The following is a 12,467-nucleotide window of genomic DNA, read 5'->3' as shown; positions in this document are numbered from 1 at the left end:
CCAACCGAGCCAAGGGACTCCTACGCCTCCAGGATACGGATACCTCACTCATCACCTTCCGCGATAAGTAACTCATGCTCGGATAAGCGATTCTGCTAACCGAACAAGTCCTAACGCTCAAAAACTTTTCTGCCAGAACGATCTTCGTGCCTTCTCGACTATATCGATAACAGAATCCTGCGGATGAGTAAGAGTACACGTAAGCGGCAAGGCCGACCGAGCCGAGGGACTGCTACGCCTCCGGGATACGGATACCTCACTCATCACCTTCCGCGAAAAGTAACTCTCGCTCGGATAAGTGATTCTGCTACCGACGAACAAGTCCTGATACTCGAAACAAGAGGAAAACGCAACTTTATAACACGACAATAAGATGTTTGGGCCTCGGCGGCCGCAACAAGCATACGCATACTACAGACAAACTGTTCCTGCAGGTTCAGACATCGACAGAGGGAGCAGCAGCACCCTCGGCGTCGTTTCCACCTTCGGCGGAATCTGGCCCGGCCTCGGACGGCGACACGGGCAGAAGGATCTCCACCTCGAAGGAGGACTCCAGCACCTCGCTTGGGCCATCGCAGCCAGGGTCTCCGCAAGGGTTCCGGCCCGAGCGGACGCCTCGGTTGGCCGCTCCGTAGCTCAGCTAGCTGTCCCCCGAGGGCATCAGCCCGGCTCACGGCCTCGGCAGCATGACCCCGGGGTTGGTCCCGCTAGCGGACGACCTGGCCAAGCTCCAGCCGCCGCTGCTGCACCTCCTTGGTCTTGGAGGCCACTTGCTCCTAGGCCGACGAAGTCTCTTCTCGAGCCGACTCCGCATCTGTCCACGCCGACACCGCTGCCTCCAGCTCCAGCTCATCGCAGAGCGGCTGAAGGTTCTAGAACTAAGCAAGAGAAGCCTTAAGTGGCAAGGCCGACCGAGCCGAGGGACTCCTACGCCTCCGGGATATGGATACATCACTCGTCACCTTCCGCGTAAGGCAACTCACACTTGGTTAAGCGGTTCAGCTAGTCGATAGGCGAGTCCTAGTTCTCGAAATGAGGAAGAAACACGGCTTCACACCCAAATACCCAGATGTTCAGGCCTCGACAGCCACAATGAACAAACACTGGTACTCAAGGTGCCATTACAAACGGAACTTCGGTTCCACTCCCGCGGGTATGAACAACCTCCACGCCAGAGGGCCTGCGGGATAACCAACTCCAGGTGGCTCGCCTGCGACCACTGCAACAGCAGCGACAACGACCTCCGCCTCGGGCGACTAAACAGCAGCAGTGATGACCTCAGGACAAATGCTGCTGTAGGAAGGCCCTCACCCATGTCCCCACACGAGGGGTGAGGACAAGCCATCAAAGCCAAAGAGCCGGAGGTCTGTCCGCGGGTGGCGCCGACGGTCTCGTCGGCGGAGAAACCTCCTCTGGCGACCACCACCTCAGCACCGACGACAGCGGCCACCTGCGCGCCGGCGCTACGCCAACGAATGGCGGCCGCCCCAACCTGCACCGACAGATCCCCACTAAAGTCCTCGCGGACGGGCAGGAACAGACCTCCGCGCGGAGGCGTCATGCCGGAGTGAGGACAAAACAATCCAAGAACACGAACGCCACCCTAGCGGCGTGCGACGTCTTGGACGGTCTCCCGGTGCGCACGGCGCAACGACCGCCCGTGCGGTGGACGGACGACCATGCCCGGATCAATCGGTAGGAGGCAGCGTCGGAGGCCGCGATAGAGCCAGCTGAGCCAGCGAGCCAGGCACGCCGGAGCTGACAACGCTTGCAGCCGACCGGCCCCGCGTTGTTGAAGTTCGCCCCCTCCGCAAGGCCGGTGAGCGCCCTCTCCCCTGAATGTTGAAGGAAGAGGCGGCCCGCCGGCCCATGCGGGAGGTAGAACTCCGGCTCAGCTCGCCCCCCGCCACAGCAAGGATGATGAAGATCCTTGAAGCTGAGGGCGGGGTAGAGGCCGCAGCCTTGCTTGCTTCTCCCCCACCATCGAACTGGTGGTCACCATCCTGGGTGACCATTGGTGAGGGAATGCAGTCGGGCTACCTGATGAAAATCCTTAAAGCCGAGCGATGGCTGAAGGGTGCCAACCCCTGCGAGGTCGTGCCCCTCCAACGGCAGCAAGACGAAGGCAACACGGGTGCTCCCCATCTGGGGGCTCGGAAAGAGGAAGGGCGCGATGCATGAGGGGAGTGCGAAGACATGGCTACCGCCCGGGGGATCAACCCCTTTTTAAAGGCGGCTCTCCCCACTCGCGTCCTTAGACGTCATGAACAAAGTCTTCACCGACGAGCTCCAGGGTCCTCCCCCTACGACACGGGGGCTAGGTCCCACGCGTCATGCAAGCTGACCCGAAATGGAAGAAGCCAAACCGCCGCACGCGGAGCCTGTAACCGCCCCGCGGTTACAAACACTCCTCCATCCTCGCCGAAACCAGCGGTCAAAAGGGCGGACCGCCATGCAGGTGGCATGCAACCGCACCGCGGGGGCGCACCCCTTCGGCTTCGCCGCATTCAGCATGGAGGCCTAGGCCCACACGTCATGTAACCGACGCGTCGGTTACTACGTGCAAGAAACTTCACCGCCACTTGCGCCAATGCCGCGCCTTCTCGACTGCGGAACCGGTGCCGCGACTCGAGGCAACCCTACGCGTGGCCCAACAGTGCCAATCGAGCACATCGATCACGGGTCAGTCAGCCGCGGGAGGAGGCGCGACGGTTGATATGGCCAAAAGTGGACCGGCAGTAATGGCGGCAGCAAACGAGCGGAGGCGGCGGTCAAATCGTTTGCAGGCTCACGTCCCCTCCTGGAGCAGCAGGGGAGCCCTCTCCCACGACGTGAAGACGACGCACCCGTGTTCCGTTCCTCGAACGGCTCGCGCACGCGGCCGCCCCGCAAACCACCCGTCCCGTCGCATTAACTCCGCGGCAAGGCAAGCAACACCTTTGGCATGCGAAGCAGGCGTCGTTTCACCTCCGCCATGATGATCGCGTCAAAAAAGATGTGCCACACCGTTTAAATTCATATCCTTTTCCTCTTCCCCTTTCTCTCTCTTGCTACAGGGACCGGGAAAGGGGATCTTTCGAAAGGGATCCTTCTCCGCGAAGGAAACGGGCCCTGAGCCCTCCTACTGATCAGGGTTCGAAGGCTGGCCCCTTGGAAGGGTTCGACAGCCGCCCCAGAGCACTCGGGCTTCAGGCTCATTACTGATCAGGGGTTCGAAGGCTGGCCCCTCGGAAGGGTTCGACAGCCGCCTCAGAGCACTCGGGCTCCGCTCCCACTACTAATTAGGGGTTCGAAGGCTGGCCCCTCGGAAGGGTTCGACAGCCGCCCAGAGCACGCAGAGCGAGGGATGACTCTGGGTACGTCCGTTACATGGCTGAGGCTTGGGCTACGCTCCCGAGGTACCCTAGGACATTTCCGAGACCAGCAGGAGCGATTTTGTAACGGAATCCCATTAGAGGGAGGCATCGAGCCCTCGGACCCTATCGAACGGGTCCGGGTCCAGCAAATCACCTGCAGGTACTTTTGGAGCGCGCCTCTAGGACACTAGCCGACCCTTATCGAATGGGGCACGGGCGTCCACTCGGATCACCCGTTAGAAACTCACTGGAGACACCATGTTCGGCGCCCTCTGAGGCAACATGGCGCTCCCCCCTTCCTCCTTGCGGAAAGGCGACGAAGGGGCGTATGATAAAAGTCGAGACAGTCCTTGATCGTCCTCTCGCTCTGTGGAGAGGCTCGGGGGCTACCCTCGCAAACCCGACTATGGCCAAACCGTTGACACCGTCAACAAACCAGCCTGAAAACTCGGAACCTGACCACGCACCCGGGGTACTATCAGGTCGCATGAGGGAACAACCAGACTGGCCGAGGCATCACGAAAGGCATTAAGACCTCGGAGGAGTCAAACCACTCCTCTAAGGCCTCGGGGGCTACACCCGGCGGGCGCGCTCGCGCGCACCCACCGGAACAAAGTGTAACCGAGAAAGGCCGGTCCCCTCGCAAAAAAGTGCGGCAAAGCCTCCAAGCGAGTACCAACACTCCCTTTGAGGCTCGGGGGCTACTGTCGGGTACCGTAATTAGGGGTACCCCCAACACTCCTAAACACGGCTGGTAACCACCATCAGCACAAGTTGCAAGAGACTGATAGACACGATTCAGGTCAAGGCTTCGCCTACTCAAGGGACGCGATCTAGCCTCGCTCGAGCCCAGCCTCGGACGGGAACAGTAGTCCTGGGCGAATTCACGCCTCGCCCGAGGGCCTCCTCAAGCAACGGGCGCACCCTCGACTCGCCCGAACCCCAGCTCGGGCAGGCTTCGTTGTGAAGCAACCTTGGCCAAATCGCCTCACCAACCGACCGTATCACAGGCGCATTCAATGCGAGGATCGCGTGACGCCTTAACCTGACACACGTGCCTCAGTCGATAGGGTCGAAGTGATCGCAGTCACTTCGCCCTTCCACTGACCGACCTGACAGGAAAACAGCGTCGCTCGCCCTCTCCGACTGTTGTGCCACCCGCCAGGGTGAGGCTGACAACAGCTAAGTTCAGCCTCAGGCGCAACAGGAAGCTCCGCCTCGCCCGACCTTGGGCCTCGGCCTCAAGAGGAGGTCTCCGCCTCGCCCGACCCCAGGGCTCGGCCCCCGCCTCGGCCTCGGAAGGTGGTCTCTGCCTCGCCGACTCCAGGGCTCGACCCCAACCTCGACCTCTGGAGGAATCGCGTCCTCGCCCGACCCCGGCCTCGGCCTCGGGAGGAGTCTCCGCCTCGCCCGACCTTGGGCTCGGACTGACCGCGCCACAGAGGATGCATCATTACCCTACCCCTAGCTAGCTCAGGCTACGGGGGAACAAGACCGGCGTCCCATCCAGGCTCGCCTCGGTAACAAGTAATGATGGCTCCCCGCGTGCGTCCATGACGACAGTGGTTCTCAGCCTCCTACGGAAGCAAGAAGACGTCAGCAAGGTCCCAGCAGCCCTGACAGCTGTGCTTCTACAGGGCTCAAGCGCTCCTTCGACGGCCACGATACCGCGTACACAGGGCTCTAGCACCTCTCCGACAGCCACGTTGGCATGTACACAGGGCTCAGGCACCTCTCTGCCGGACACGTTAGCGCATAGTTGCATCCCCGTTGTACACCTGGACCCTCTCCTTGCATCTATAAAAGGAAGGTCCAGGGCCCTCATGCGGGAGGGTCGCGCAGGAGGACCGGCTGACGAACCGGCTCACTCTCTCTCCCTCGCGAACGCTTGTAACCCCTACTGCAAGTGCATCCCCCTGGCGCAGGATAACACGAGCCGCGTTTTTCCCTCCTTGTGTTCTATCTCGCGCCAACCCATCTGGACTGGGACACGCAACGACAATTTTACTCGTCGGTCCCGGGACCCCCGGGTCGAAACACCGATAATGAGAGAATAAAGCTTTTTATATATAGGTGAGATAGAAGAAATGAAAGGGCACATGAGATCGAGAGACGGAGAATGGAGTGGGCATACAAGTTATAACCAGACTTGCTGGGATTCCATGGGAGATGAAGAGACGCCGGACTTTCTGGAAGATCAATGGTATGCATGTGATGTTTTTTCTCTCCAGAAAACATGGGCTGTAGACTATGAATCACAACCGGACATTACAGATTGTTTGTTTCTAGTTCATCGGGTACCATCACTGTCTCATACTTTTCAACCCCATCGTTAAATATTGAAGTACGTACGCGCACCAAACACAGAAACCAAAACCAGGAGTAGTTAGTTCCTAGACGATAGGTCGATCAAACCAAATGTTTGACACCAGACCAGAGAAACGCAAGCACACGAGCAAGAACCGAATCGACGAAGGCGCCATGCATGACATGACAGCAACGACCACTAGCGCCAGTCCACCACGACGAGAACAAGAGGAAGAATCGCAAGCAGTTACGTTACGTCCAACCACGCGAGACGGGAGGGACCCCGAGCGTTTTGAAAAAAAAAAAGAAAAAAAAAGAGAGGAGGATAGGTTCACATGCCACGCCCGCCCAACCCAACCCCAACCGCCGGGCCGGGGGGAAATACTTGTGATGCCATCATGGGGCCGGGAGCGCAGCGCAGGCACGCACGGCATCGGCATGGCATCTGCCACCAGTAGTAGAGTAGAGTTCTCGATCCAATTAATTCCGGGCACCACTCCGCCTCGCTCGCTCGCTCGCGCCTTTCCTTCGGCCGCACTTAATGCGTGTTGGGGATGGGGACGGGCGGGGCGGGCGTACGGTACGAAGCTGCCGTGCCTTGCATCATGCGACCTTGTCCCTCCCGCGCGGCCCGCTCAATAATCACCACCGTACGTACGCACGTCACCGCCCGATGGCGAAACTGTCCCGTGTGGTGTGTCGTCGCGCGCGTTTGAACCGTGTGCGTGCGCGCCGGATTTGACCGGCCGTTCACGGCACGGGTGGAGCCGGCCTGGTGCCTAAACCTAACAACAACAACAATAATAATAATCGGCAAACGCAGGAATGGGTTGATGAGGAAACACGCACGCACGCACGCCTAGCTGCTCCGTCTCCGCGCATGCATGCATGTGTGTACGCAACGGCTAAATGGCTAATTGGCTACTACCAGCTGCTGAAGAATACTACGCGCATCGCATGGCAACGCTCAAGCCTTTGTCCTATGCGAGCTGAGATGAGGTGTTTTGGCGTGGTGATTGACAACCCAAACACACATTGGATTTGACCATGCTGCGCGCGTTTCCAGTCCATCATCGAGTACTACTACCTCTCGCTCGCGTGTGGACACGGGTGTACGTACTAGCTAGCTAGCCATGCATACGTGTAATTTAGGTCACGGATTAGCTAGCACGCATCGCGCCTCGCGCGCGCGAGGGAGAGAGGGGCACTGTTTCTAGTCTAACCTTTTCTCCGTCCTCTCTAATTCGCCAAACGGTCGCGCGCGCTCTCCAGAGATGGTAGTAAAGCAGCCGGTAGCTAGCCTAATTAAGCCAGAGGTAGCTAATAACCCTATGCCCACCCAACAAGGATAGTATTATTTGCCCTTTCCGTCATCACCGCTGATGACGCTTATATTACTTTATTACGCTCTCCAGATCATGGCCGTACAAGTGCAAAACCTAGAAGCAGTCACAGTCACGTGCGGATGCATCGTCGAGGAGCGAGGAGGACGACGACGCATGCAGAGACACGAAAGAAAGAAAGAAAGAAAGAAAAAAAGCACGCCCAACAAATAAATGAGACGGCAAAACAAAACAATCGGAGCGAGGTTGTTTGCAAGGAAGGTAGATGCAGCGCTGCATCAGCTGACAGCCACCCTTGGGAACAAAGATGGCCAGCATTTGATTCTTTCTCTAGCTTAGGCTAGCTAGCCAGCCAGCCAGCCGGCCGTCTCTCTTTTGCATTCCATCTTTCGGTCTCGAGAAATATTCTGGGAGTGGGGGTGGAGGTGGGGGTGGGCAGCGATAGATTTTTTTTTTCTTTCTTTTTTTCCTCTGCCTTTGTATGTCCCCACTTCTTGCTTCAATCGCCATGCTAGCTCCTAGCTGAAAGGTGAGGGGGAGGAGGGAGAGGCTTGTTCTACTTGTCCTAATGATGTTTACCAAATCCCAATCAACTCGCAACTAGAACGTACGTGCTACTGGTCAATGAACTCTGCCTGCGTCCGCTTTGGGTCCTACGCACGCCAATGCTTGCTAGTACTTGGCAGTTAAGCTATGCGCGCGTGTGTGTGTTGCTGCAGGCTATAGGAAAGAACCAAACCGGAAAGCAACAACAAATTTTTTTTCTATCAAATACGTTTAGTACTAGTAGTACAATGCAAGGAGGTAACTTGTTTGTTGCATTGTTACTAATGATAATCCCCCGTTCAAACACGACGTGCTGCTGACAACTCCCTCGATCGGACCCATATATAAATCACTAGCTAGCTAGCTGGACAATTAAAACCTGAATAACGTAACTATTTGCAACCAAGATAATAAAGAGCGAAAATGTTGCAGCAAATCTGTCGTTACAAATTAAATTACCATCAGGGTCAACTCATCAAAAACAAAATCATTTTAGGGATCCAAATTTCCGAACCATTTTTTTTTTGGCAACGACACGTTAGTGCATCGGACGCCTTATTAGTTTCCTTCAGATTCCTCAGCCTTCAAAAAAAAAAAACATTGCATTCTTTTCTCCACAAGACAATGAAAGTGGTGAAAACGAAAGGAACTTGATCCTCCAATAAAACCAAGCAGCTCTCTAGAACAAGACACCGGTTTTCTTTTTCACGAGAGAAAAAAACAAACAAGCAGCCCCTTCTTATCAACGACGCGCGCGCATGAGAACGAAGCGAGGCTAAAAACTGCTGCCTCGCGTTTACACACGTAGGGTTATCGAGCGACGACGCGACATGTCGCCTGGTTTCGCTCGCTTACGACCACCACCGTTTGATGTAACGCTTGACAGCTGTGTGTGCTTGTGTGGAGGAAGCGCCAGGAAAATTAATAAGTGTTTGGAAGATTCCAGCGTAGAGTGCGAATTTGAATTTGTCACCTGACTTTGATGTTTCTTTTAACAACGTCAAGGGGGATAAATGCGCAATAATCACCTTTTGCATTTTTTTTCTTCTTCAGAGAAGGGTTTGATTGCTATGCATATCGTTGCGTATGTATGTATATAATCTTTAGGATGCATGAACGAAATTGTTTGAGGTTCTAATGGCACGTACTCCCTCGACAGACGGCTGGGTTTGAAAAAAAATGATTCTAGTCTTTTTTTTCTACTTATTAATTACTTCCTTTTGTTTATATACTCAACTTATTCCTGAAACTAATAATTAGTGCTACCACAATAAATAAAACCATTCCACTGAATTTTAGGAGTAGACCCGTAATGTCCTACCTCATCTAGGCTGGTCGATCAAACACCCTATAACAGTGTGAGATAATTGAAATTTTGGATTAAGTTCGATTCACTATCTATTTTTTTACAAGTTACTTTTTTTGTTTCGAGGGTTGGAAGTTTGGAACTAATACAAGTAGATTTTTTGCTAAACATATATATCGAACACATATATTAATTAATTATTTGTATGAATCTAGTAAAAAGATGAAACGAATTTTAGTTTATGACGAGGGAGTAAGTAGCAGAAGTTTTGCTAATATATATGAGGATATATAAATAATAGAAGGTAGTAGTCAAAAATAATATTTTAGAGATACGTCGCAGATCTCCTTTATTTGCGACTAGGACTGAGTAACTGTACACTAATTTTAGTCGATGACGCAAACATATATGCACACGATACTCCAAGATTAACCTTGCCGCTAAGGCGTTGGTGTGTAGGTAGCGATCAGACCAACAGCCATTTCTTTCAGATTTTATTCACCTAAAACGATCGTCCCGAATGGTAACCCCCCACCCTGCAGCCTGTAGATTAATAATATAAGCCCCATGTAATAAGATGGCGCTAAATGGCAATGGCTTAAATTAGATGGCGCAATTAAGCATTAATGGGCGATATCTTTTAGCTGGCGCACAACTACAGTACTGCGTGCGTTTGCTTGCATTGTACCGCGCGCCTTTATTCCGGCAGCCCAGCTAATTTTTGAAAGGTTAACGGCTAAGCTACTAGTTGTGTCACGGAAGGCTCCTCTCCTCTCCTTGCGTTCCTCCAACGCCCGCGCCCCCTTACTTTTCGAAACGCCTCCGCCTGCATTATTGCGTAGCGAAACCCGGCCGATCGATGGCGCAAGCGCGACTGCGAGGACCCAAAACTGAAAGCACCCCCCCGTGTTGGGGTTGGGTTGATCTCCCCGCATTCACGCCACCGAGCCGCGCTGTAACCCGCGATCCATCCACCGCCTAATTTTAACCCATGCGTCCGTGTCTTCTTCGCCACGAGCAATTTTTAGGCAGTCAGCCGCCCTCTTCCCCCGTCCAGTTCTCGCGTCGTCGTCGTTCGCTGGCTGGACGCGATCCGTCCCCATGTCCCGTCCCGTGCCACTCTCCACACGAGCGAGCGAGCGACGCAGAGGAGGTTTTTAAAAGCGCCGCGTGCCAAGTGGGTGCGGGACTGCGAGGAGTTGGACTCGGCTATTAAAACCACGAGTGGGAAGTTTTCTTCTTCGTGACCTCCCGCTCGCTGCGCCAGCCAACCCACCACCCATCCGTTTCTCGTTCTCCGGCCCCTGCCTGACTCCCCTCCTCCCCCCCTTAACAATGGCAGTACAGGCGCAGTACCCATCCAATCTCCTCTTCCACGACAGGTGCGCCTCCTCCTACTCCGTCCCCTCGCTCCTCCTTCCGCCCCTGCCCCTGCCCCTTGGGAGCGGTATCTGCTCTTGAGAGAGGTCTTTGGTTGCCGGGGAGTGGTCTCACGGCTTCCTCTGCTCCGTGCTGTTTATCGCAGAGGTGAGCCGGACAGGAAGAAGGCGATGGACATGCCCAAGCCGCCGCAGCTCGCCGGAGTCTCGCCGGCGGCGGTCTACTTCTCCGGCGGTGGAGGTGTGTGCCGCCCGCCGTGCCTGATGTTCCCTATGCTCATAGACAGGAGGACGTCGCTGCAGCGATTGTGACGAGTTTCGGTTCCATTTCTTTTGCAGCGAGTGGGAATAATCGGAGGAAGCGAGCCAGGGAGGCCATGGCGCCGCCGCCGGCGGTCAAGGAGGATTACGTCAATCTGTTCGCACTCCAGCAGCAGCAGCAGCAGCAGCAGCAGCAGTCGATGCCGTTCGCCAACATGGCGCTCTTCCAGAACCAGAACAGAGTCTCGTCGTCGCCGTCCCCGGCCGCGACGGCGCTCGTGTCCACCGGCCTCCGCCTGGCATTCGACGAGCAGCAGCAACATCTGCTACAGCAGCAGGAGAGCAAGCAGACGAATGCCTTGCGCTATTCGTCGCCGCCGTCGCTGTTCGCCTCTGTCTCCGACGAGCTCGCCGCGCAGGCGAAGCAGCATGAAGAGGAGGTCGACCGGTTCGTCCGCGAGCAGGTATCTTGGGCCCCCGCGACCCGCCTGTTCCCATCGCCGAGTCCGTTTCTTTGGTCCCAATCCTGACGATGTCCCGCGCCGGTCCGTCTTTGGTCAGGGCGAGCAGCTCAGGCGGGCGGTGGCCGATCGGCTGCGGCGCCACAACCGGGCGATTCTGGTCAAGGCCGACCAGTCCGCGGCGCGCAGGCTCCGCGAGAAGGCGGCGGAGGCGGAGCGCGAGGCGCGGCGCGGCGCCGAGCTGGAGGAGCGTCTGGCGCGCCTCCGCGGCGAGGCGGCGGCGTGGCAGGCCAAGGCGCTCTCCGAGCAGGCCGCCGCGGTCGCCCTGCACGCGCAGCTGCAGCAGGCCGCGGCCGCGGCGCGGGCGTCGGTCGAGGAGCTCACCGCCGCCGCCGCCGCGGGCGACGCCGGCCCGGCGGAGTCGTCGGCGTCGGCGTTCGTGGACCCTCGCCGCGCCGGGCCGCCGCCAGACCACGCGTGCCTCGCCTGCCGCCTCAGGCCGGCCTCCGTGGTGCTCCTCCCCTGCAGGCACCTGTCCCTCTGCGGCGAGTGCTTCGCCGCCGGCGACGCCGACGCCGCCATGCCGTGCCCCGTGTGCCTGTGCGTGCGGACGGGGAGCGTGGAGGCCATCCTCTGCTGAGCTTTCCCCGCCTCTCATCATCGATCATCCGGCCGTCCACCTCGTGAGCCGGTGAGTGCATGATGTGCAGGAACCCATCAATGCCTTCCCAAGAAATTGAGGAGAAAAAAAAAAACGTAGGAAAGCTAGAACTTTCTCTTTTTTAATTTCTTTTTTCTAAGTTTTTGTTCATATTAATTTCGACTCCTCTGCCCTACCTTCTATGGGTTTTAGGAGAATTCAATTGATAAGTTCATTGTTAATAGTAAGCAGCAAGTGCATCGGATGAACGGGGGTGGCTCGGCACACCTTGATTGATTTCTTTCTTTCTCAATCTGTCGCTCTCGTGTTTCTTCCTGGGCACACTGATCAGAGAGCAGGTTTTTTTCGATGACATGATGGTGGCGCCTAATTTTGCTGGCCGTGTCTTGAATTGGCGTCCTCGCAACCGGATATGGCGATGTCAGCAGATTGGCATGGCAGGCGAGCGGATTAACAAGTGATCGCAACCGCCGTGCCACTCGTGACGTTGCCCGTCTGATGCGACGCGAGGCGAGGCCGGCGTGAGGAGGAGGAACCGACGAACGGAAGCGCGCGCTCCCGCGCGCGGTGCGGGGCAGTTAATTGCGGGGCGCACGGTGGAGCCCTGGGAGAATAGATGCGTACCCCCCCTGCCCCACCCGTCGGTGGCAGCGGCAGCCTTCATGTTGGGAAGCGGATCTGAGGTGGCACGGACGAGCGGGCGCGTGATCTGCCTGTCTGTCAGTCAGCCAGCCTGCCACGAGGAACGGCCGGGCAAGGTGGGGTGGGTGGAGGGCTGTCAGACTGTCACTGTGGCGGGAGGCGGCAGCGGGAGTGGCGCCTCCTCCCGTGGCTACGGCTACGGCTA

At 56.7% G+C, this 12,467-nt stretch overlaps 1 protein-coding gene across 2 annotated transcripts; it reads left to right on the top strand.

The window, feature by feature from the left end:
• The first annotated feature begins 10,057 nt into the window (after window positions 1-10,057).
• LOC100280599 (S-ribonuclease binding protein SBP1) lies at window positions 10,058-11,904 on the top strand. Of its 2 annotated transcripts, NM_001367134.1 has the most exons (4): window positions 10,058-10,240; window positions 10,384-10,478; window positions 10,577-10,962; window positions 11,060-11,904. In NM_001367134.1, exons 1-4 carry the CDS (start codon window positions 10,194-10,196, stop codon window positions 11,597-11,599), a joined length of 1,068 nt encoding a protein of 355 aa, NP_001354063.1. In that variant the 5' UTR covers window positions 10,058-10,193; the 3' UTR covers window positions 11,600-11,904. The 2 variants fall into 2 exon arrangements, with proteins under 2 accessions (NP_001354063.1, NP_001354064.1); NM_001367135.1 differs by having other exon boundaries at window positions 10,135-10,478; window positions 11,060-11,864.
• Window positions 11,905-12,467: the final 563 nt, after the last annotated feature.

The sequence above is a fragment of the Zea mays genome, chromosome 5 (genome assembly GCF_902167145.1).
Source record: "Zea mays cultivar B73 chromosome 5, Zm-B73-REFERENCE-NAM-5.0, whole genome shotgun sequence".
NCBI lineage: Eukaryota > Viridiplantae > Streptophyta > Magnoliopsida > Poales > Poaceae > Zea > Zea mays.
The sequence above is the reverse complement of the archived record's forward strand: the minus strand, read 5'-3'. Positions and strand labels throughout refer to the sequence as shown.